This window comes from Eurypyga helias, unplaced genomic scaffold (assembly GCF_000690775.1).
Source record: "Eurypyga helias isolate BGI_N326 unplaced genomic scaffold, ASM69077v1 scaffold5180, whole genome shotgun sequence".
Lineage (NCBI taxonomy): Eukaryota > Metazoa > Chordata > Aves > Eurypygiformes > Eurypygidae > Eurypyga > Eurypyga helias.
Window position 1 is genome coordinate 1 of NW_010223707.1, and position 26,499 is coordinate 26,499.

The 26,499-nt window shown below is 38.8% G+C and overlaps 1 protein-coding gene across 1 annotated transcript; it reads right to left on the bottom strand.

The window, feature by feature from the left end:
• Window positions 1–201: 201 nt before the first annotated feature.
• On the bottom strand, window positions 202–26,499 carry LOC104507785 (conserved oligomeric Golgi complex subunit 5-like; the record flags this gene model as incomplete). Its single annotated transcript, XM_010149221.1, has 7 exons — window positions 26,422–26,499; window positions 23,948–24,152; window positions 22,636–22,797; window positions 21,173–21,272; window positions 2,549–2,659; window positions 1,112–1,174; window positions 202–305 (listed from the first exon to the last, which is right to left on the bottom strand). Coding segments are annotated over exons 2-7 (740 nt in total), but the record flags the coding sequence as incomplete, so codon positions are not given.

A 26,499-nucleotide genomic window follows, 5' to 3' on the forward strand; every position in this document is an offset into this window, starting at 1 on the left:
AGGTCCCTCTGGATGGCATCTCTTCAATTCTACATCCCTTCAGTGTAATTCTACTTTCTGTGTTCGTTGATCATAAAGCATCACATTGCCCTCAACAAACAAGTACTCTTGCTCCAAGGACATTGTGGCAATAGCCGTCTATTATGCATATGCAGGTCGTCTTACTAAAGCAATGGTAAATTCAAAAATATTTCTATTTACCCAGAAAAATCTTCCTGGTGCATAGTGAAGATAATAGCTTCTACTGAATCTCCTACAGAGTTCAGCAACGGTTGAATAGCACTACCCATCAGATCATGGACTGCCTAAAATAGAATAAGAAAAAGGCAGAAGTAAGGAAACTGAAATGAGAAGCATTTGCATTTTGACACCTCAAAAATACCTTGACAAACAGTTAATTTCAATAGTGCTTTTTATTATTCTGCATTAGAAACTGCAAAACAGAAGGACAAAAGCCTAAGATAACATTTCTCTTTAACTGATGTTACCAGTGAAGTGCAGAAATAAGCCTGTTTACTACTTCTATGTAAAGCCTTCCTCCAAAAAGGTGCAGAACAATCTGGATTGTAGACACACACGTTTTGGTCACACGCTTCGTCAAGCTGTTCATTCCTCAGACACACAAGCTGCCCTTCGTTCCTCTGCACACAACCCGCCCCAGATGAGCGCACAGCAGGACAGATGTGGATAGCTGTCATCCACAGAGGGCTGGCACGGCCATCCGCCTTGCCCCCAAAAAGCACCAGGTAGCATAAAAATCTTAATTTTATGTGTGTGTCAGAGGGTGGAGGGGTAAGGAGGTGATGAAGGAACCAGTTATTGTAGTGTGAATGCTGCAGAGAAAGACATTTATTTTCACAGTCAGGTGACATCTGGGCTCAGGCCATTACGGGAATATTCTTGAAGACAAATGCTACTCGAGCAGTGATGTGGTACAAGCAACATATATGTAGCTGCAGGTACAACAAAACAAAAAATGCAGAATATTTGTATACCTTTGACTAACATATACTGACACAAAATAATACCTGGGAAAATAAGTGCCCATTTAAAGTGTAACAAACGAAGCAAAGCTCAGCCCTATCCCTGCAGCATATGGACATTCAATTACCTTCAAGGCAGTTGTGATTGTTTGTTCAGCGGCTGCTGGAAATGAGCTCTGATTGGCAATGACCTAAAAACATTAAATTAATTGGTAACAGTCAACACTGTACAAATTATTAGAATCCATAACATTTAATTTCATTGTAAAACACACTGAGTTTTCCTTAGTAATGAGTGGTTTACATCGGTGTAGATAATTATCAAATGTGTTTTACACAGACAGGATTTTCAATGCACCAGTATCAGTCCTTTGCTCTCAAATTTCCTATGGACTCTGCTTCTGCATTGGCAAAGATATAATTCAGTTGAGTTTAACTGGAATTTAGCTGAAGGGTTAACAGAATCAGAATAAAAATAAGTGGTGTATTCTCCCACTCCTAAGTCTAGAATTTAAGGAGAACTATGCAAGCAGCTCTATGGCAAATATTTGAAAGAACAGTTGTTCTTTCTCGGTACTACGACTATTATAATACTACATGTTGAATAGCTGTTTATGTACAGCTACAACTATATTAGAAATCAAAGTCAAGGAATGACCTGAAGGGATGTTCTACCAATTTTCTTACAGTTATGAACATGCTATACAACAGTGTTTTTCAGCCAGATACTGAACTCAAAGACTGAATCATATCAGATCTCCCTCCAACACTAAGGCACATGAGGTTCATTACTAAATACATCAGAGAAAGCAGACTTAAAAGTTGATCTACCATCTGTTTGCAAAATTCAAGCAAATTTTATAGGCTTTTTAGCATTTTTTAACATTCTTTAAACATATTACAGTCAGGAGTACTCATGATCCTTTTTCTAATCAGGCTAGGAGTTAAACACAAATAACTACAACTACCACTATATCTGTTTGTTTTAATTTACAGAGACTGTGTAACCATTGGCATCACTAAGCCAGTAAATTGGAATTATTCGTAACCGTGCTTAGTCCTGAAAACATTTCCATGCCAAACTTTGGTCACAGCAACAATGCACAGAGATATTTGTGAAATGCTGCTTTTCTTGATTTGACCCGTTCATTCCCCTTTTCCATTTGGCCACCACCATGGGAAAGCAGTGAGGGTCTTCTGAGGAAGACAAGCTTGGGCTGGGACAGATGCAGACAAGGCCTATCAGGCTGACCAATACAAAGACAGAGCTTACTTGATAAGAAAAACCAGAAACAGTTCAATTGCTTAGGCTCACAAAACAACGTCGGTGAGACGTGATTATTCTCTACCAACACATCGTTCACTCCTCTTCTAATACTGACAATCCGTGCTTACAAGGGCCAGCCAAGTCTCAAAGAGGTGTACAAATGCACAGCAAGGTGCATCATTTAACCCAAAATTGGGCTGCATGTCAGAGTTCTCATCAGCTAATGGGAGAATACACATACGATAGAGTAACGAAGTTAACATTTATGGCAAGAAGAGGAATACCAAAGGCAGCTTACCTTCAGAACCGACTGGTGCAGTTTGTATAGCGAATTAACTACAGCCACATTCCTCCTCTGCCCCTCTGTGAGCGGTCCAATCACCTGGCTGGCATCTCCTTGAGTAGACAGCTGCAGTGATTGCGGAAATCGTTAAAACACTACCAACACCACGAAATTATACTTAACTAAACTTAGACCACAGCTGAAAGCCAAAGGTCTTCAGTACCAATGTTCTTCCATTTAACTTTCGTCTTGATTCATACAATTTCTATCTCCAGATAATACAAACTGAACAACAGGAACAGGAACTGTGAGACTGCTGTCTCAGCTCCCAAACCACAGCACTCAGACCCAGATCTCTTGGAGATCCCTAGTCCCAGCACAACTTCAACTTTGTAACCTAAGTCAGGTGAAGTCACCAACCCAAGGATGTGGAGTAAACTCGGAGCAGCAGAACTGAAAAGGGTAAGCTTCTCTGTATACCCTCAGTCCTTACTTCTGACAACCAGTCAAGCCTCTCCTTAAGAACTCTGTTACTTCAAATAGATGGCTTACAGCTTTGTACATATTAATGGCTTGTAAATGAACAGGAAAACAGAACTGCAGAGAACAAAACTGCTAGTCCTGTCACTGAAAAGAGTTCTATCCGTTCAGCAAAAATAAAAAAAATATTTCTTCATATTTAAACTCCATTTTTTATCATTACCGCAGAAATCAAAGTTCCAGGGTGATACATAAATAGCAATTAACTACAGAACAGTCCCGTAAGGATACCACAGCATATGTTTATAATTTAAAATAAAATAAATTGTAATTGGGAAACAAACAAATTTTCTTATGCATTGAAAGCTGCAGAAATACAAAGAATTGACAAAAGGCTATGTGAATTATAGAAGTACATCTAGAAATTACAGCAAGTATAGCTATTAATAGATGGCTTTACTGAGATATAATTATCTGACTAGTTATCTGTATTTCAGGATACAAAATTATCCTCCAGGAAACTCCTGAAGCTGTCTAGCTCCTAAAGTCTCTCAGTAAAAATACATTCAACTCATTGAACAAGTCATCAAGAGATTTTTATGAAGTGTGGCTTTAAACACAGTTGTATGTGCTACAGAAAGCTCCTCAACTAAAACGGAATATAGAGTAACAATTGTTTAAGAACAAAAGGAATAAACATGACATGAAAAATTTTATGTTATGGGAAACAGTGACTAGTGACAGATTATTCGTATACTTCCCATAGCTTCCGCCCAGCATAACACAGGCAGCATGCAAGCAAAGTTACCTAGTATTTGCCAGCGTTGCTAATAATGAAGTTCTAGACAAGTTCTTGCAAGCACACAGGAACTCACAACTTAATCACAGCACTACAGTGACAGTATCAGTTCATTTCCCTTCCTTCAAACTTAGGGATTATTTCAGAATAAGTGGTTTCTGAGGCCTTTGCAGAAGGAGAAATCTTTTCCAACATACCTTCAATTATTTGACATCAGAATGCATCTTTAGACTAGCTGACAAATACAGCATCTCAGCATCTTCCTGCCTTCCTCATAAGAACAGCCATGTGAGCGACATACATCTCTTGTTTCCTTCTCAATATTTCTATCTGACAGACCTGATTTAAGAATTCTGCTTCTCGTGTTTACAGCTTCACAGATTAATAACAAAACAGCCAGAGAAACACCCTGTCCACCTGGCTAACCACCCTCCCAGACCCCAATAACTGTTTTTTCCCACCTTTCTCAAGAATTGTACACACTGTTCAATTGCTTTTTTGCACTTTTACAACTATAAAACATAAAAGACACTACTAAAAAAAAATTTTACATCCCAGTCACTTAAATTTGAGTTCCTTAAAGTCTGTTGTAAAGGTTTCACAATTTCTTTTTCTTAGACATTATGAAATCATTAGACTGTGTCTTTTCTGCTGGTGAAAAAGCTTAACTGACAAGTAAACTAGGAACAAGTACAAACATAACCCTTCTGCAGCAACAAGCATCTCTTGAAGTCAGCAGTAGTGCAGAGCAACTTCAAAGGCAAAGTCTAAAAATGCCTTAAAAGCAAACAATCTTTCTGAATTTGTTTACCAAATTAAACTCCCTTAAATTAATCAGTTTGAACTTTGGCAGCTTGATGTGTGGATCCCTTGTGTATCTTAAAATAATATCAGTGGTCTAAAACAGAGAGGCTCAGAAAACTAGTAGGAACTAGGCAGCCCATGGGACCAACCAGCACCCACATGGGTAGGTGTGCCCTACCACCTACAGCAGAAGCCTCAGATGGTTGTTCCCATCTCTTGCTGTCACAGACCCTGCCTTGAGCTAAGAAGGTTCTGCACTGACTCTGTCCAACACAGTTCATGTACATACACTCTGTCACTGGTACATATCTAGATTTCAGGTAGCTTATCATTATTCCAATATTCCAGTGCCTCAGACCAAATTCTTGACTCCTCTAATATCCATTGTACAAACTTGCATCCAGGTATGAAAATGTCACCACTGTGTCTCCCAGTTCCAACAAACCCCGCTTACCGCCCTTTTACTTTAGACACAAATCATCCCTCACTTTATTTTTCCATCATACCAGGTTTTATCAGTGATTCACAATAGTCACTCTCATTTACACAGCAAGTGGTTTTGAAGTTCTGTGCTGGACACAACTTCTGCATTTAAGCACAGTGGTAAGGTAACTCTTCCTCTGACCACCGGGGATTGCACTGTGTAAATAGGTTAAGTCAAATAAGTGTGAAGCCTAGCCATATCCACTCAGGTGAAAGACACAGTGAGAGCAGTGGAGACAAAATATGAGGCCTTTTTAATCAAATTTATCCAGAAATGCAGGACAGGATGGGTGAATTTATGCTAAGCAGAAATAGGGAGGACAGAAGGGGTGATTTCATCCCAAAACAGAATCTATTTTGGGAAAGAAACAACCAAAAGACAAAGCGTAGTTTTGAAGGACCAGATCCTATCTCCAGGGAATCATCAGTCTCCTGGGGAGTTAGTCTGGCTTGAGCCTGCCAGCTGAAAAGCAAACAGAGGAAAAGAAACCATGCTGACATCAGACCTGACTGACCACTGACATCAACTCTAACGGTTCCGCTCTTCTGTATCTGTCTGTAAATACAGCAATTGATTTCTTACACTCTTCACTTTAGTTGGTAAACTGTTTCTGCATTTACCTCAAAGCCTATTTACAGCAATTCAATGGGCAGTAGCAAAGCACAGGCACCCCATTCGCCAGCAAGTGGCAATTCTACAATGGGCAACATGTCAGTACAAGCTCTCTTTGCCAACATGAGCTACCAGCACACTGGCAATATGAGATGCTAGTGAGGAAGAGAGGAGTGAGGCAGAGACATCCCCCACCAGCAAAAACTAGCCAGAACTTTTGTACCATTCACCCAGGCACTAGGACAAGGCTGTGTCTTGTTGTACCCTCAAGAATGTGAACCATTCCACACAGCATTTCAAGAAAACTCAAAGGGCAGGTTTTAAACTAAAATTAGAAAGAAATATTGGAGGTACTTTCTTTCTGATGTGTATATGAGGACATTCTCTAAGGTAGAAGGTTGAAATTTGCAGGTTTGATCCAGTAGCTGACTAGCTGGAGGAAACTGCCTAGAAGATCTTTTTTTTTGAATCTAATTCAACAGAATGTGAGGACTAAGTAGTAGATGAGGTACTTTATTGAACCAAAATGGACACTTGCAGAAGCTGATAAACAAAAAATGTGTCACAACGAGAAACGGGGTGACTGAAGGCCATGTGACGTCCTTCAGCCTGGCATGCTTGAGAAACTACAAAGCATGACTGGCTCTGCGCTCTCACCAAATTCAGAAGTCCTTCTGGAGAATAGTTTCTTTTCGTTTGGATCCTTCAGTACACTAACATGGTCTATTTTAGAGACCCTCCTTTAGGGAGAGAGGAAATGCAACCTGTATGCACCTATTTCCCCTCCACTAACTATAAAGGGAATCTCCAGCAGTACCGCACGCACACAGAAGCAGCTCTACTGCCTGAAGTCATGTCAGATGAATTCTCACCCTATTAATGTATTTGCACCTCTCTGCATAGACCCGCTTTGGAAACGTGTCTTGGAAATAACTAGATCGAGTGTTCTGGATTTTACACTTTTCTATGTTTAATACCTAAAACCAGACGTGTAATTTGACCGCATGGATTTGATCTCACATGTTGAGACGTGTGATATGATAAGATTGCTTTGGGTTTAAATTCTTGTTTTCACCATGAAGGAATGGATATAGAATTTAGATGAGGATGTGAATCAAATCATCAGCTCTCCCTCGGGTTATAAAAATGCTAACAGAGTTTGCCTTTTTCTTGTAGAAAAGCTCAGGCTATTGATACATCTTTTCCTATCATTTGTGTTTCCAAGTGACCATCTCCCCTCTTTGAACAGGTGGCAGCTCAGAAGAGGCACTGAGTTGTGAGGCGGTTTGCTACCCTTCCCTTCAGACTAAACATTTTGTGAGAAAGCTGTTTCACACAAAGTAACTAAGCTCTTGTGTGCATCCTTACTGACAGTTTTGGAAAACTCCATTTATGTGATTTCTCTACTCTAACAGCCTCAGAAAACCCACTCTCTAAAGAGCAGGAAACAGCATCATAATTTAGAAGGAGTACAGAGAAGATCTTAAATCAAAATAAGACGAAAGTAGTGCCTCTCAACAAAGCATTTGATCTAACTCCAGGATCACACGACTAATGTGTTGTGATAGCACAAATTGAACTCCAATTGTTAAGCTGACATTTTCAAGAATAAATACATTCCTAATAGAGGCAGCTGATGTGGCCATACCTCTGGCAGAAAGCAATCAATCCATCTGGTACTTGGCCTCCTGCCTGATCACAACAACTTATTATAAAGCACAGAATCCATTTACAGAGTTTCTGAGTCAATAGGGCTTGGCCCTGGGATTTCTCTCATAAACTACAAATAATTGGAATTATTTACTAGTAGGTTTAATGTTTTCCATACAGCAGAAGGAGCCTTTTACAATCTCTTTCCATCTAAGAAGCACAAAAGTGTACTAGAACCAGTTTGCTACAATTTGTAAAAATATGACACCATTTAGCAGAAAAACACAAAACAATCTGAACTCCACTAGCTATGCCACCTAATACATTAGCTACTTGGAGGTCAATCTGCAAAAAGAAGAGATAATTTAGAGGTCCGAAGTACAGGATTTGAATTAACATGTTGGGGTAAATAAGGTCTTTGATTGATGAGGATAAACTAAAATGAATGTTCTCCTTTAAAAAAAAAATCTGCTAAAATTTAAGAAATTATGTTTTTGGAATGACTTCTAATTTTTCAAAGAAGAAGAAATATTCCAAGACACAAAGAAAAGAATAAGCTTTGAGTTCAGGCAATAACCTAAAATGCACATAAAAACATTTATATTGCACCCCCAGGACATTTTTGTAGCTTCCAGATTTTTTTTTTTTAAGCTTCCTCAGAAAAATGAAAATTTCATGTTCTAGGAATACAGAAAAGGAGCTCTATGGTGAGGGCACGCAAAATCTTATAGCAAACACAATCAGTATTTGGGGAAGAAAAATTTCAAGGGACTGTTAAGTCCTTGACCAAGAAAAAACACCAAACATCATGCTCATACTATTCATGCTAGATCAACAGCAATCAAACTGTTTCTTTGGGGGTAATTCTGTTTTGGGTTTTTTTTGGGTTTCTTGGGGGTTCTTTTCCCCTCAATATTTTTGAAAGGAGAAGAAATTGAAAGAAAACACCAAATGGTCTTTCTGTAACAGAGAAGACAGGATTTAGTTCTAAGACTTTGAATCATCTGAGAAGAAAAGCACTGTATAAATAATCAAAAGTGAGTAATGTTTCATGGTCCTTAAATAATGAGATGTTTTAAAACAATCTCAGAGAATCCTAAACGTGAAGCAGTCTGAATCATTTCTCAACTTCCCAAAATTAAGCCCTTTGTATTTGACATTTTTTTACACTCAGGTTTATCCAGCTAGCCCAAGTCTGAGGAGGATTTCAAGGATAATGTGTGTTGATCCTCATAACTGTGACTGTATCGGTTTCCTGAACTCTTCCTGCTTGCCAAATAAACAACTGAATGATTAATCATATTTTATATGTCATCCCAATAGCTGTTGGTCCCAACCAGCTACTGAGATTGCACCTTCAGGAGGTGAAGAGCAGACATCCATCCCCAAGACATGCGAGATGAGTCCAACATGATAGGGTGATATCTATCTACACATAAAAAAATATAATCAACTTATTTAACTGCGATCAGCTTTTTGTGGTGTCAAGTCCAGACACTGAGATGAGAATATTTCTACCTTGCAGAAGGTAGAAATGAGATTTACATTGTCCAATTCTAATTAGAGTTGCTCCAAAAGTGCAAAATTCCAAAGCCTTTACATTATTCAACGTACATTTAACCAAACCCATTTCTGAATCACAGAATTTAATTTGGTACAAAATGACTTACAGCGCACTGCAACAAAGTACTGTAAGGACCATGCAATATTGATCTTTTTCTACCTGTTAGCAAAATTATATGTTAGATCTAAAGAAGTCTTTTAATCACTTTCTCAGCAAGACAAAATTAAGTACATAGTACTCTCAAAGCCAGCTTTTTATGCCTGGATGTTTTTTTCTGGAGTTCAGCCAGTAACTTTAAAAAAAAAAATGAAAATCACACATTTGTTATGTGAGTCACGATCTAGCGAGCAGAAGACAACATGAGAATGAAGAAAATGTTTCATGAAGTTATTCTTTAATGCAACTTTCTCCTCCAGATTTTTAATTCAATTATTAAAAGTTTAAATGCTTTTAAGTGACTTATCAGCTAGATGTTTCTAAGTATTCTCTGGCCAACAAAAGTAGCTTCCTAATGACTGTTTAAAAAAAAAAAATCTCCTGATCTCTCCATTAAAAAAAAAAAAAAATTACAAAACCTTAGCTGACTTCTGATTATTTTTAACTTAGCCCTACTGCCATCTTTAGCTTTTATTACTCTATAGTGAAATAGTAATTATTCTGAAATTATTTTAGTATATAATAGCCTGCCACATATTCTATTTAAATGCTTATTAATTAATTCCTTTAATGTGCCAAATATTGAATTCATATTTTTGTGTTCTCCCATTTAAATAGCATAGATACAAGTTTTTCAGTGACAGTAACACCATGTCTTTGTCTTCGAGGTACTGATATAATACAATTAATTCACCTATCTCAAAATGAATCAGGGAAAACATAATCTTTCACATTACTTACACCATTGTAACTGACCCGTTATTTACCGAAAACCTTTCCCAAAGTGTCATTTCACTACTGTTTTTGACAATTTCTGAGCCTATTACATTTCATACTTCCATCCAAAGTTCACAATATTCGACATTTAGACAGGAGAACTAGATACATTTCCCTGGAACTGTCAGACAAATCTCATTGTTGGAATACGTCCTGAATAGTGATTCACCCACAAATGAAAGCTCACAATTCAATATAATACCATCTAGTACAAGACATGGATTAATTCTTATAAGATCACATAATAAAAAAGGCAATCAGAAATTCACTTTATGTCATTAGAATGAGAATTCATCATGCTTTTCAATTCAAAACCATCACAGGCTTCATAAATTTGCTGGAGTTTAAATCTGGTGCCAAAATTCCAGTGCATGAACAGTATTTTCCCTTCACTGGAAGAATCTGATACCAGGAGATCTTTCTTCTCTCCCTTTCCACCCTGTTCCTCCATACTTCGTTGAATTATTCAGCTAGCTAAATTTAGCTATGTCTGATAAGAGGATGGGTGGACAAAAAAACAACGCAGATACGGCAAACCACGTAGTTATGTCGGTAAACATTAGTAAATATCCTAACAGCGATGCAGTACGCATCCGTTTTCTTGCTACTATAGTACACTTCATTTGGGAAACTTGGATGAATTAGAGAAGCAAAACAATGGTTTTGGTCAGTGTAAAGGTACATTTCTCCTTAGGAACACACTTGACTCAAGCCAACTCAACAGATTATTTCTTCCAGAAAAGAGGTCTTAATATTTTTCATTTCCCTAACAAGAAACCAGAATTATAGCCCTCCTAGATCAACATCTATCTTTCTTGCAAAACATTGTGGGTATTTTTCCTTGCCACTAGGCAGACAAGGGCACAATCAATGGAGAACTTCAGCCCAGCCTCTCTTCCTCACCAGCCACTGAGTGTAGTCCAAAAGGTCCAGAGAAAGTTCCTGTCTCTATGAATACTCAGAGAAAAGTAACAGCCGATCCTTCTCATCCAACTGTTTTACCATTGCAACGTTTTAACTTTTAAATCCCAGCTTCCTTTGAATTTCTGCTTTTCTTAACAATTTCACTGATTGAGCCAAGACGTACCAATATAGTCTCTGGATCACTTACAATACACTTAGCCTTTTAGATCTGGACAAAAATATTCCATTCATACTGTTTATCATCAAAATAACCCAATGAAAACAGCTTATTTAAATCTTCGTACCTCTGAACAAGCATGACAGACACTTTTTCTTCTACAAATGACATTACGAGAACTCCTTGTAAAGATGCTGTCTCTTTCTCAGCTCAGAGTTTAAGCTGAATTAATGGTTGTTTTTCTACTCAACCTGGCGTTGTGGCATTTGCTTTCCTCATCCTCTTTATTGCAACAAGGTTTAAAAACCAAGGAGAAGCCTTAATAAATTAGAAATGGTTTTTAAACAGTAAAATATAAAACCAAGATCAAAGCACATTTAATTGTAGCCACAGAAAAAGAGATCCTGGAAGATCAGTGAAGTCATGGCATGACAGAATTACACTTTCAAAACCACATCACCAAAACCAAACAGAGGGTTATTTTCTATTGATTATCATATATCAGGTGCACCATAAACCCACAAAGAAAGAAATAATCTTAAACATTCAAGACTCATCTGCCACAATATCACAAGTAGTTATGATGATGGGATGGATGTGCATAAAGTTGAGATCTATTTTAAACCTCAGTAATTACAAATTAGTTTTTAAGCATACTCAAAAGAAAGGATCAGATTTTTTTTTTTTTTTCCTTCTCCAGAAAACGTGAAAGACAAAAGTATATATTCTGGAGTAGTGTGTGAAGAATAGGGTCTGTTTTCTGACAGTGTGTCACTTTAAACTAAAAAACTCGCCCAAATAATCTCTTCCAACCTATCTGAAATGGCTAGCTAGTGGACAAGACATATTTAATAGGGAAATATTAATGCCAAATATCCACTAAAAGTCAAAAATTCAGAAGATCGTTACAGGTAACTGCAAAAGATTAAGCCATCCAAGCAGCATTAAAAAAACACAACAGTGGCTGAGGATGTAAGTAAAGCAGAATTTGGAATCTTGCACCTGCAAATCACTATTTCAAATATAAACTGTATTGAAGAACAACAAGAGATAAATTTTCTTGGTTTCAGTCCTAGTGGAAAGTTCGTATTTATTAAAATCTTTGTAATATGTATCACTGACTTGAAGCATCAGGAAAGAGACCTGTGATTGAAAAGGTCTGAGAGAAATTCATCTTTAAAAATGATTCCTATAGACTAGAGATAAAGCACAATGGCAGGATAATGCACTGAGCCTGGGCAAGTTTTGTGGGCAATACTAAAAATAATTTAAGAACAACTGCAGCAGAGCTGACTTTCCATTATATGTATTTTTTGATGCTAATCTTATGTAATGCATTTGGTGCTGATCAGCATTACAAAGATCAGTGCTCTAAAAATATCCAAACATGACAGATAGATAGATGCTCCTCAGCCTGTATCTCCAGCCATTACATGCACTAAAAATAGAATATTAAATTACGGAAGGGGTTGGTTGCACTGGCATCCAAAAAGGTGTCATCTGAGTTGGCTCAAAGGAATATCTGGCTACCTGAAGAAAGGGTTGAACTCCTGAAAAGCGTTAATATCCAAGAGTTCTCTTGCACCCATTCATCGGTATCTGGACCTGCCAACTAGCCAAAACACCACAGACACTGTGCTCTTTTCAAAGATTAAAACACTGGTAGAAACACCAAATGCTACTTGAAATTAAGTCAAGTACGGCTGACAAGCATTGCAGACAGAAAAACACGTTTAGGAAAGCATCTTTTGAAGCTCTGGCAATCTAAGAAAATCTTAAAACCAAAAGCAATGTCACTACAGAAGAAATCAGCATCTCCTAACTTGTGGCTTAGCAATTTATTTACATCAGAAGTAAGAAAATATGAATTCCAGATGCGAGAAAAAAAATCACCCTGTCTGTCAGCATTTTAAGCTTCCTCTTGAACAGATTTTGCATGTCGCTCTCTTTCAGTCTCATTCACATTCTGGCTACACCCGTAGCAGTAAATTAAACAGTGCCAGGAAAGGTTCCCGGATCTGGCACGTGATCATCTGTACCGCTAAACTGTTAGGACAGTCATCAACAAGTTTTTGGCCTGGGCCAACAACTACTCTCCCAAATAATCTCCAGCCACGGCCCGGGAGAGGCAATGTTGCAGAGACTATCCCCAAAAGGATGCTGGCAGGTTGCCACGTCCTTCGGGGAAGGGGAGCCCTTACCCAGCGAGGCAGGCTGTTCCACACCGGTCAGCCACGGTGCCCAGGCACGTTTCGGTGACTAGCGTAGACATTACTGTTACATCCCATGTTGGAGACGCAGAGAGTTCACAGCTACGACGGCAAATTAAGTCCTGAGTGTCAGCCATAAACCTTCACTGGCCTTGTGCTCTCAACTGAGAGAGGCAGATATTAACATTAATGACAGGGTGACAGTGTGGAGCAATTTAACACACAGCCTTTCTGCAGCAAACAGACACGTTTTGCTGGTCCTTGAAGTGGGGCCAACACTAATCAGAACAAGCCTCAGTGATACAAATTTGCCTTCCAATAGATGAGATCAAGCTCATTTACTTACGTTTACTGTTCTGAGCACAGTTAAATGTTTTTCTTTCCACACCCATACTCTGCTTCAAAAGCAAATCAAGTACATGTTACTCACCGTATTGACAGGTAATACTGTTTTACACCAACACAGTCCCAGTTACACTATTTAGTACCGGTTAATCAAAAAGTAGATTTCAGTAAACTCTCAGAATACATAAAGATTAGAAATAATATTTATTAGTTTTAGTAATAGAATTTTATGTCAGAGTCACTTTACATTTAAACCTTAATCCAATTAAATATTCAGAGTTGTTTTACATCTGAAATGGAGTTTCACCATTGCACTGAAACCATTATAAGGCTAAATCAAAGCTTCCCACTTAGTTACACCAAACCTTTTTGTATTTGGTTGAGTACTTGCTCTTACTGCTCATATTACTGCTCTAGTACTCTGTGACTGGTGCACGTTCCAGAACCATGTATAACATGATGTAACTCAGACATTTACTTAAGTAATTGTAAATAAATTTCAGTATACTACTGAGACCCAGGATAGTGAGAAAGAGGCTGCCTACTCTCTATCACAGATGTTAGCTGATGCTGCCATTTCCCTCAAAACAACCCAGAATCTAAAAGCCTTGTTCACCAAAGAAAACCCATACAAAATTTGTGTCCCAAGTGTACAGTGGTCCATTGCTTTTGGGATTAGAATAGCAAGTTCTCTCTCATTTTGCCTTTTGGCATGTTCGATATCAGAGGTCTTCAACACGTGAATCCATGTCCTGCCCTTTGAGGATATGGGACAACTATTTGAACCTTGGTGCGGGGACTCTGATTTTTGAGGCACTTATTTCTTCTCTTTAATATTTAATCTCAAAATTGCCTCCTATTACAGGATCTTTAGCATTTTAACTTTGAAATACATAAAATACACCAAGTGTCACCTTATGTTTTCTTAAGAAAGTCAGGGAAGTATTCTGCAAACTGACAGGAAGGATGGTGCTCTCTGTACAGTGCTTAACAATTTCCAAGGACCCTAGTGTAACTAGGCAAACCTGATAATCAGAGAATCCCACAACCATTGCCCAGGGTAAAATCCTGATGAGAAGCGAAGCCTCTACTCTGGGCAAAGGATAAATTAGTCGCTCTCCTAGAGCACTGCCCACAGCCTGTATTTCAGACCTCCATCTCATTCATCAGCTTTTATAAGATGTATGACACAAGTCCAACCGCATTTAGTTAAGGGAATAAAAAAACAATTCAAATTCTGTATTTCCTCCCTCATTACACCCACTCTCCTTCTCCATCTTCTGAGTGCTTCCTCTTCATGACTGCTTACAAGTCTGACAGTGGGAAAGATCTCCATTAAATCATCTGCCTGCAGCCTCTCGTCTGTTGGAAAGATCCCTTTTTTTAGACAAACTTTTCTGAAACATATTACTCCATAAAATACAATATACCATATTTAGGAACCTCTCCAATTACAGGCAAGCACAGCTCCCACTGGTTTTAGCCTTATCTACTCTAACCTTAGGATAAACCTGCCTAGCATAATACGGACACACAGATTCTTGCTTTGCATGTACTTCAAGCAGACACGAACTCCAGGCTGAATGAGAGTGTTGTGCTCAGCAAGGCGCCAAGGCTGACCTGGTCAACCTGGCTTGGACTGGAGCTAAAATGTGCCCCGCCATCTGGGAGCACAGAGAGCAAGTTTGTGTTTGCCTAGGACATGTAAGCATACCATTCCACATCCACAAATAAAACTGTTTTCTAACATAGTTTGATTCACCATCATAATCACCCCACTTGCTCTGAAAAAGCAACCGGGCAACCTGATTTTCTATACTCCTGCCTCTGTAAATGACTGTTTTCCTATTTATTGGCCAAAAGATACCAAGCCACTGTCTCTGACAGTGATACCTTATGGTGGGAGGAGGCAGCAAGACACAGCCTCCACAAGACAAGACAGAGGAATTGCTGTGGGACTCTGGTTGCAATTAATAGAGATAGTCTGACAGGATGACTGTAACTCTAGGGAGGAAACTAGTAGAGGTCTCCAGGTTCAAAAAGTAGGAGAATTGCATCTTCTCTAAACAACTGCATTTTCATGTTCACAGCACAACACATTTCATCTATGTGCACTTGGTGGGTGTGTTAGTGTATTTCAATCCACCCACTTGCCAAGCTGAACAGAAATAGCACAAAAGTAAGAGAACATACAGTACTTACATTTCTGCTCACAATATATGAGGTAACTGAAATCATCATTCTAAAAGCAGAAAGAATGAAACAAAACCCCCAAGAATAAATATTGTTTGAAATAGTCCTGTGCAGGGAGGGGAATAGACTAGATGACCAAATAAGGCTCTTCCATATTCAATCTCGGTAAGGACAATGGATCTTGCAATTTATTTTTCTGCCTCTTTTCAAAAGTACACATCACGTAAACTTGCAGAGCTTTTAAGCCTCAATGTTTCATGACTTCTCTCTGCAAGACATCCAGTTCTAAGCATCAGTAAGGGACATAGCTTTGTCAACAGGAAAACCAAAAGTCAGTGATTGCAAAGATGCAATGAATTTTACGCAAAGGTAAAATCTCTGAGTCATGAATAACATTTTTCTTGTTATTTGTCCTGTCTCAAGCTAACTGGAGAAACAGCGGTGAGTCTTAGTGAACTGAAATTTCTTTTTTTGTGTGAAATTGAATAAATAAAACTCTTGACATCAGAAGGACGCAACATTTTTTAGGATTGCACATTTCAGTTTTTCACCATTCAAATCTACCTGCAATACTACAATAACTTAAAAAAAACCCCGTTATGACTCTTAAAAGCCACTGTGCCTCCCATCTTCTTTCACTAACAATTCTAAGAGTCTTTTGTTTACATTTAATTTGGACAAGAACTCAATTGTGAATTCCTCCAGGAAACTAAATTTCTATGTTTGGCACTGCTCTAGTAAAGCTATCAGAAGTGAAGCATCTGAGCAGAAACATTACATGGTCACCCTCCTCAGCTTTAGAAGCTATCGTTGGAGGCTGGATTGCAAGGCTGAATGAAGACTGCATTCTTAGCTACATCACGAAGACATAATAAAACAGTGCTGTCTGACATAGCCCCTGTTCTACACATGGTACACATTTCAGGCTCAATCTGTCTGCCCAAAAATAGGTACAAAAAGTTAAGATTCTCTAGATTATACCCACAGGGCTGGCAAGCATGGCACAGGCCAAGTAGGAGAGCCATGCCCTTCTGGAGAGACAGCTGGAGGCTAGGCATGATATTTTGGCACTTTAAAGATGGCACTATACACCTATGCCTTGGCAACTGTGTTGAGTCCTTCCAGTTTTTAATTTTCATAACATGTATTATCAGTAAGGGAAGGTAAAAAGAGGAAAAAAATGTAGCTGTGCAATACACAATTGATATTGTTTCACAATTTGCAGGTATATTCCTGAAGGACATTTGTGTTCATTCTGCCAGTTTGACTAATCCTGTCACCTAGATTTTCAAAAAGTTTTAGGTTTTATTTTCAGTTGTCAAATTTAAGAAGTTTAAGGGCTCAGACTCCTTCTTTACTCCTACATTCTTTTAGTTTAAGGTCAGCTAATACAAAGCCACAAATCATACACTTGTCAGCTTATTTCTACATATCCTTTTTTTCAGGGTTTCTGAAGAATTTACCATCTGGCTGATCACAAAACAGCGTATGCTTTCAAACAAGCCTCTGGCCAGATTCAAACTCTAACAGAGATGATAAGCATAACAGACCCTAGTGCTTTCACATTTAAAGCTGATATGTCTTTCCCACCCCATCCCCCCCACCTGAATGCCACTATTTGACAATGCACCAATACAGTCCATGACAGAGAGAGACACAAATGTGGTATTTTTCACTTATGTTGACTCCTGCAACTTACTAAAAATCCTTATTTCATGAGCAAATTTCACTCTGAAATTATGAAGCAAAGATTCGGTGTCTTTAAAGGAAGACCCAGCTTAAGAGCTATGCTCTAAATATATACCAAAATAACGTAAACACGTATTTTTAATTTAAAATTTTAAATATCTTTTTTTACAGGCTTCATAACTCCATCACCTACATTCCTCTGCCCTACGCTAGTTTGCAAACTTCAATTACAGTTATCCAACATACACGGTAAACAAGGTATGTGTTAGTGAATTTCAATTTTTTTAGAGCTATTCAGAGACAGCAGGTGTCTAAATGGTGAACAGAATTCATAGAATCATAGAATGGTTAGGGTTGGAAGGGACCTTAAAGATCATCTAGTTCCACCCCCCCTGCCATGGGCAGGGACACCTTGCACTAGACCAGGTTGCTCAAAGCCTCATCCAGCCTGGCCTTGAAGACATCCAGGGATGGAGCATCCACAGCTTCTCTGGGCAACCTGTTCCAGTGCCTCACCACCCTCTCTGTGAAGAATTTCTTCCTGACGTCTAATCTAAACCTCCCTGATTTCAATTTATACCCATTACCCCTTGTCCTATCACTACAGGCTCTTGTAAAAAGTCCTCTCCCAGCGCCCTTGTAGGCCCCCTTCAGATACTGGAAAGCTGCAATGAGGTCTCCTCGGAGCCTCCTCTTCTCCAGGCTGAACAAGCCCAGTTCTCGCAGCCTTTCGTCATAGGAGAGGTGCTCCAGCCCTCTGATCATCTTCGTGGCCTCCTCTGGACTCGCTCCAAGTGGTCAATATCCTTCTGATATTGAGGGCTCCACAGCTGGACGCAGTACTCGTACTAACTTAATTGCTACAATGTTTGCTAGCCAATTGTTACACAAGATTGTTAGTATGTCTCTTTAAATGAACCATATATTAAACGAATATCACTGGAAACTGAGTTTGCTTTCAGAATTAATGTTGTTTAAGTGAAAATCTTGTTTACAAATACAAGCAGTTAGTCATTTCTTGTGGATCTGCGAATTACAAAAAATAATTTTCATCTCTTTGTAAGAAAAGCATTGAAATTTCAGACTTTCCAAGAAAACTGTTGACCTTAAAAAAAAAATTCATATGATGATGACATTCACTGTTCTAGTGTCCCTTGAAAAAAGGTATGGCACCAGCCTGCAAATGGGTGAAGTCACACCAAACTCTTGTTTGGAGCTGCTGTTTAGACAAAACCAGTGCACTGGTTTTAGTCAGGAAAGAGTTAACTCTCCTCACAGGGACTGGTATGAAGCTAGGTTTCTGGATTTACCTGGAGAAAAGTACTGATAAGGTGTCTTTTTAGCTGGTGCTGGGGAGTGCCTGCACCACATTCAAGGTGATACTGCAGCTGCATTCCCAACTCTCTCACTACAAGCAGTGTGTGGGACATACACAGTTCAGACAGCTGACCCAAACTGGCAGAAGGGGTATTTCATTCCATAGCATGTCATGCTCAGTGCAAAAGCGGGGAGTGGGCTAACCCTTTGAGAACTCTTTGCTAGCTCTTGCATGAACTTTTGCTCCTTAACTCCTTTGACAACTCTTTTGCTAATCCCTTTGCTTGCTCGTTTATTCGTGGGTTGGTGGGTCAGTTAGCTTTTCCCGGTCGTGCTGGCGCTCACAGGGTTTGCTCAGACTCTGCTGCAACAGCTCTCGGGCTCAAAGCGGGGAGTGGGCTAACCCTTTGAGAACTCTTTGCTAGCTCTTGCATGAACTTTTGCTCCTTAACTCCTTTGACAACTCTTTTGCTAATCCCTTTGCTTGCTCGTTTATTCGTGGGTTGGTGGGTCAGTTAGCTTTTCCCGGTCGTGCTGGCGCTCACAGGGTTTGCTCAGACTCTGCTGCAACAGCTCTCGGGCTCTCTGCTCTGACTCTCACTACGCTGGACCCAGCTGTGCATCGGTCGGCAGGTGGTGAGCAACTGTATCATATGTTTTATTTCTTATTATTTTAATTACTTATTACTACTAGTAGTATTGTTATATATTCACTTATATTAAATCAGTAAATAGTCCTTATCTCATCTCAATTTTACAAGCTTCCTTGTCGTCTTCTTCTGATTCTCCCCCTCTGCTGGAGGTGGGAGGTGTGAGAACAGCTTCGTGGTATTTTGCTGGCCAGAGTTAAACCACAACAGGATCCTTCCTCTATTCAGTTTAACACTAGATAACAGTGCATGGCAAATGACTGGAAGCAATTGACAAACGCAAAGAAATCCAGGGTCAATTAAATATATGTCCAATAATAAACATAGGGAAGAAATGCCCAAATTTTGTTGCAAATAGTGAAAAAAATATATTTGAATAGTCCAGATTTTAATACCATAAAGACAATGTATCACGTAACTGAGGGAATATCAGATGTTGGTGTTTTGGATTTGCATGGCAAAATTTTGGTAGAGGGAGGCTAACAGGGGTGCCTTCTGTAAGGAGCTGCCAGAAGCTTCCCCTGTGTCCAACAGAGCCAAAGCCAGCTGTGTCAAAGACGGACACACCGCTGGACAAGGCCTAGCCCAGGGGTGATGGTGGTAGCGCCCCTGGAGTAACATGTTTAAGAAGGGGGGAAAAACCTGCACAACTGCAGTCAGAAGAGAGGAGTGAGAATATGTGAGAGCAACAACCCTGCAGACACCCCGGTCAGTGCAGAAGGAGGGGGAGGAGGTGCTCCAGGCCCCGGAGCAGAGATTCCCTGGCAGCCCGTGGTGCAGCCCATGGTGAGGCCGGCTGTGCCCTGCAGCCAGGGAGGGTCATGGGGGAGCAGAGACCCATCTGCAGCCCAGGAAGGACCCCACGCTGGAGCAGGGGGATGCCTGAAGGAGGCTGCAAACCTGTGGGAAGCCCAGGTTTGAGCAGGCTCCTTGCAGGAGCTGTAGCCCCGTGGAGAGAGGAATCCAGGCTGGAGCAGGTTTGCTGGCAGGACTGGTGACCCCATGGGGTATCCATGCTGGAGCAGATGCTCCTGAAGGACTGCATCCCATGGGAAGGACAAACACAGGAGCAGTTTGTGGAGGACTGCAGCCTGTGGAAGGGACCCCATGCTGGAGCAGGGGCAGAGTGTGAGGAGTCACTCACTCCTCCTCTCCTGAGGAAGAAGTGGCAGCAGAGAAAACGCGTGATGGACTGACCACAAGCCCCATTCCCTGTCCCCCTGTGCTGCTCAGGGGGAGAAGGTAGAGAAAGTGGGAGTGAAGCTGAACCTGGGAATAAAGGAGGGATGGGGGAAGATGGTTTAAGATCTGGGTTTTAGTTCTCATTATCCTACTCTGATTTGCTCAGTAATAAATTACTTTTTTCCCAAGTTGTCTGTACTGCCCCTGACAGTAAGGCTGAGTGATCTCTCTGTCCTTATCTTGACCCACGAGCCTTTCATTGTATCTACTCTCCCCTGCCCAGCTGAGGAGGGCAGTGACAAAGTGCCTTTGGTGGACACCTGGCCTCCAGCCAGGGTCAACCCACCACAGTTGGTAAATATTAAAATGAATTGCCTTAATTTTACTTAATGACAACTGCAAGTTTGATTTTTTAAAATTAAGATGGCAAATTCAATTTGGAGTTATACAGGCAAATCTTACAGCTATCAATAGACTGTGTTTATCTGAAGGCAGAATTTAACTGAAAATATTTCAAAATACAGTGGAAAGCCCATTCAGAACTTTTCTCTATCTAGATTGCTTTACTGTTATGTTGTAAAACTACCAAAACCTAGAACATTGTACATAGGAAAACATACCTTTTTACAAATTTAAAATTACTTACAAGCTGCTCAGACTTTACACTATAGAGCTGAATGGTCTTTGCCACGTTTTTTGCCACAGCTAAAGTCAGGTCTGGATCAACAGCAGCCACATTTAGCTCACTGGAAGCAAAGATTACAAATCTTAATTAACAACTAAACAGTACTGTATTTAATTGATAATGACTTAACTATGAATACGTAGTTACGTGGCATGTCAATTTAGAGAGAGTACCACATACAACCAAGTCTTCCTAGGCACTGTAATTCAGTTTACAATTTAACAAGCCATTTGGGAATTTTATGTGCAGTGTTCCTATTCTAGTAAAAATGAGCAAAGTTTAGGAATGACACTTCAGTATGAAATCACTATTAGTAAGCCATTCAAAAATATTGACTGCAATTAACTACATTCAAGCTTTGGCAGCAGCCTTCAAACATTACAGGTGAATGCATAGTCATTCAACTCTGGAATTACATGAGCTGTGCAGAAATACCCAGGGGACGCCTTAGCTTGACACAACTAATAAGCTGTGTTTTAGGCAATCCTTTATAGTAACACAGGCCCCAAAGGAATGACAGGGAACAAACGGAAAAGAAAGAGACTTCTAAATCACTTCCAGTATTTCTTGTTCATGGAACCCTCCAGACGCCATTGGCTTGGGCTGCATTCAAGACTGCTCTACTGAAAATAGGTAAGCACAGGGACCATCGTCCTGCTAGTGATGACATTAACCTCTCCCAAGAACCGGAGAGACGCTAGGCACCCTGAAACAGGAATAACCTTCTCTGAGAACCCTGCAGGGCTGCAGACATCATTAGCTAAATGTCCCTGGAAAACTGCTGAAATTTCTTAATTTTCATGTCGCTTTCGCTTCTCCTCCACAAGGAGCAGAGTAACACCACCAATAGGCGTGTTCTGAGCAGCTGTAACTCCCAGTCAGAAGTACAGACAGTGTCAGTATTTAATATTACACACACACACTCAGATACGCTGAATACTTACTGCCCATCATTTTCTGACTGTACTAAACAGAGTAGTCCTTACCAAAACCTTGTGAGGGAAAATACACCAGTGGTAATTTAAGCATCTCATTTTACAAATTCTACCTGGAACAGTCATCTTTATCTATTATCTAGCTGTTTAACTTTAAAAGAATATTACACCAGGTGTTATCACTTGCAGCCAAGCAACTATCCTCTTCCTTTTAACATAGTTAAAATAATTAAGATATCAGACATTTACAGTATGTGTAAACTTTCTCTTCCTGATGTTTTATAAGCTTAAACAGTAAAACTGAGATTAAAATTTCGGTTGTTTCCAGAAAAACAAAATACAGAAGATAAATCCTGGCTTAATTTTTACACTAACCAGTTTTATAACTAAAGAGTAATCAACCTCTTACTGCTAAGCAACTCTCATTGCTAAAATTGTAAGTTCTGAGAAAAAACATGCTGCATTTTGCAATGTGTTGTATGTGCATACCTGGCTATGGTTTTAATGATGCTGTCAAGCTCGTCAGAAGAAGGAGGATTCCGACCTCCAGGAGGGAAGACAAGATTGATGGGGTCAAAGAGTCGAGACAAGGATTTTGACAAATAAGCAGCTTCATATTGTTGCAGTGAATCTTTCAAGGCCTTTTCTGGACTGTGGGTATAGGACAAAATCACATTTTAAATTAAAACACACAATAGCATTGAATTTTCAAGACATACAAATTCACAGTACTGAACCTTGTTTCTCTTTCTCCTCTTCAAACATACGCGCTTGAAAAGATTTTAATAGTGTGTAACACCTTGATTTTCACTTGAACCATGTACTAGTCAGGGAGCCATTCTGCATATTTCAATACGGATCTTAGCACTTTCTGTAAGATCTATGTGGAATCCCTAATTCAAGGTGTTCTTGAGACAAACAGTGCTAAAAAAATCTGCAAAATATCAGCAAGATATCAAGAACTGCAATGAGAGACCTTCTTGTATTCACATATTTCATTAGCAGACAGCTTGTACTCAATGATGTATTTAACATAAAAAAAAAATCCTTCTCCTGGTACACAGACACATATAGAAAGCTTCAAATAGAAACACTCTTCTTACATTTACCTTTAGTAAGATCAGGCTTTAGTATTTCTATTTGTGAAAATGAGTAAGCAGCAGCTCTCAAACATTCTACCTCATTTTCAGAAGTTTGGTGAACTTTTTACTTTGCTTCCATTGAAGTCAATGATAAGACTCCCACTGACTGCTCAGGGACATATTTAAGGCAATACAAATATCACATAAAATACTCATTTTCTCTTACATAAGCCTAGAAGTTCTAATAGACTTGATGAGCCTGTTTCAATTTGATCTTTCTGATATCTACCACTCAGATCATGTTTATTCTACGATGTATAAACATAAAAACTGTGAATCATAACAAACTGAGCATTTGTCACACTCCAACGATTGCGGTATCATTAAGGGAAAGCTACTGCTCTAATCGCAGCACAGATAAAATTGAATTTTCATAATTTGCTTTTTTTCTTTAACCAAAGAGACAGAAAGATAGAACTAGTTCTGAAGTCAGGGACTTTGTGAAAGACAAGACAATCCAACATTGTTAATTATATAATTTAATGAGAGTCTTACTGTTCTAAAATAGTATTAAAGCACTAACCACAAGAGGGAAAAAAAAGCCTTTAAATTTTCCCACTCTGACAATTTGAGTAACACTAAGTTCTTAAAAATACTCTTTTTTTTCTTGCAGGGTACAAAGCTTTACAATTTATTGCCTTAAAGTTCATAATACATACTCATAATCCTTGTTTTTTTGCATGAATATGTCCTGTGTATCCTCTTCCATTTGCTGTAGTTCAGCAAAGAGATCAGTAGTTCCGCTTGTGTTAAAATTCCTCTGAATATTTTGATTATATTGTTGCAGGCGCTTCCACAAGTCATTATAAAGCCTCAGTAGTTTAGGGTATTCTCCTTCAAAAGCTTGTTTCAAAAACATAGAGGCTGCAAAACAAAGCAATAAGCATTGCTAATTTCAAACTATTTTTTTTTATTCTTGTAAATAACTTGTATCCTTGCATTTATATCAATGAATGATACAATGTTATCCTATCTTATCTATTAATTTCAAAATTATATGAGCTATCAGATTAAATGCAGTTGACAAATGTACGTGACTAAAGCACCAGCATAAAATCCACATTTGGAAGACTGGACATGGAAAACTTACTTTGTACAATGAATATAGTAATCACAGTCACGAAATATTTGCTATCAAACTCAATTATTAGTATTATCAATTATTTAAGGTCAAACTCTAAATCTAGGTATTTTCTAACAATAGCTTCATGAGGAAAAAGTGTGGGGCCAGGCAACTTTGAAGACACCCATTTAAAACAAATATAACTTTCATAAACCAAACTTATGAAATCTGATGAGGGAAGCATATGATTTTACACACAAAGGTACCTAAAATGCAACCCCTGAACTTGTCAAATAAAGCGTGACAAAGGCCGCAGAAAAATCAGCATTATTTTCAGCCTTGAAAAGCTTGCCACAAGTAACAGGAAATGAAACAAATGTACAGCTGTTTTAGCGACTGATGTTAATCTTGCTCTAACATCGCTCGTACTTTATGGATTTCCCATTACATTAGAAGATTAACACTGGCTCATTCATTCGTAGGTTTTTCAGGTTCCAGACCTCTGCCCCATTTCATCCAGCCTATCCTTTCAACTCAAATATACCATGATTTTGAACACTGGAGGACGCACATTTATTATCAAACACAGAGTTATTTTAGGTCATAAAGCTATGTTTATAAAGACCATCCCAACCTCACAAAAGCAGATCATGGTCTATTACCAAACTCTGTAAAGTGCCATGAGTTCCTATTTTTACACTATTTTTCTGATATTGTCTAGTCTTCCTCTGATCTATGTGATCCAGAGGTCTGTGACTGACATCAGTGAATTCAATCACTTAGTATTTATATGCTCAAAATAAATATTCTAATATAGATGTGTCACTTAAAAAACCTGAAAAGTTTACTTGCTGTAAGCATCATTTCCCCAGAATTTGGCTGTAGCAAGGTAAACACATTCACAGCCCAAAAATCCAACTGTTCCCTCTAAACGTTTACATAAAAAACATGACTAAATCATAAGTAATATTTTTTAATAACTGCCAGACAAAGTACTGCTGACAAAATGCAAGAGTTCCCTTACTTCTGAAATGTTGATTGATCCCATTAACTGATGTCACAATTTTACAAGTTTAAGACTGAGTGCTGAAAACAGGTAGCACGTGTTTGGTTTGCACAGAGGAGATTCCAGGTGGGTACGTACTGCCGTTAAAGTAATGCTTAAGGCAAACAGTAAAATTAATATGTTTTAACACAAGATGAATACATTTTCTTTTGGGATCATCTGGTTACTTAGCAACCACTGAACATGAATCAACCAGCTAGTTCCTCAAAATTATACTGCTGTTATAAAGCCTGGAAGGACCAAATTTTGAGGGGCCGATGCAGTCGGTGAGATCACAAAGATAACTGCAGATCTTGTGCACTTTATCTGCATGTGCAAAGGATTTACTTTATACACCGTACACAATCATGAAAGGTATATTTATGAAAGCACCAAACTCATCTGGGTTTATGATCCAATTGCATGATGCATTAACATGTACCAGCAATAGTACTATTTTATGTTTATACATGACTTTTATTTAATATCCTTTGATTGTATCTGCTATTTATTTATTACATATGTACAGAATATTTTGTAGAGTCAGAACACCAGCACTTATCTATATGAGACACAATTTTGAAGAAACTCAACTCCTATTTATAAAGGTTTCAAAAAATGGCTAAAATCAGATTTTTAAAACTGATCAGTGTTTCACAAGAAAACACTAAGAACTGCTCTTTAGAATTAAATTACTATTTTTGATTTTGGCAAACCCATTCATTTTGGAAAGTATAATGTACCATTCCATTTTTACCTCCACCTATAGTTGCAAAAATACATTTTTGTTATTAGATAATGATTACTTAAAGAAACAGGAAATATTTCTTTCTGCAAATTCAACTGTAGGTTAGGAAGATCACCCTGTTTGGTTACAAACGCAAGAAGTTTTAAATTCACAGACCCCACACTGAATGAGCCACTGCTGTAGTTCTTGTAGAGGAGATAATGAGCTAAGTGTTTCTTGAAATGAGATTCAAAATAACTGTAGAACACATTACGATTCATTTATACTGAATACTTACAGTCTGTTGCTGACTGAAACTGAGAGGAAAGTGTCTGAGTTACTGCAGTCCAAAATTTGTACAAAATATCAGACTGGC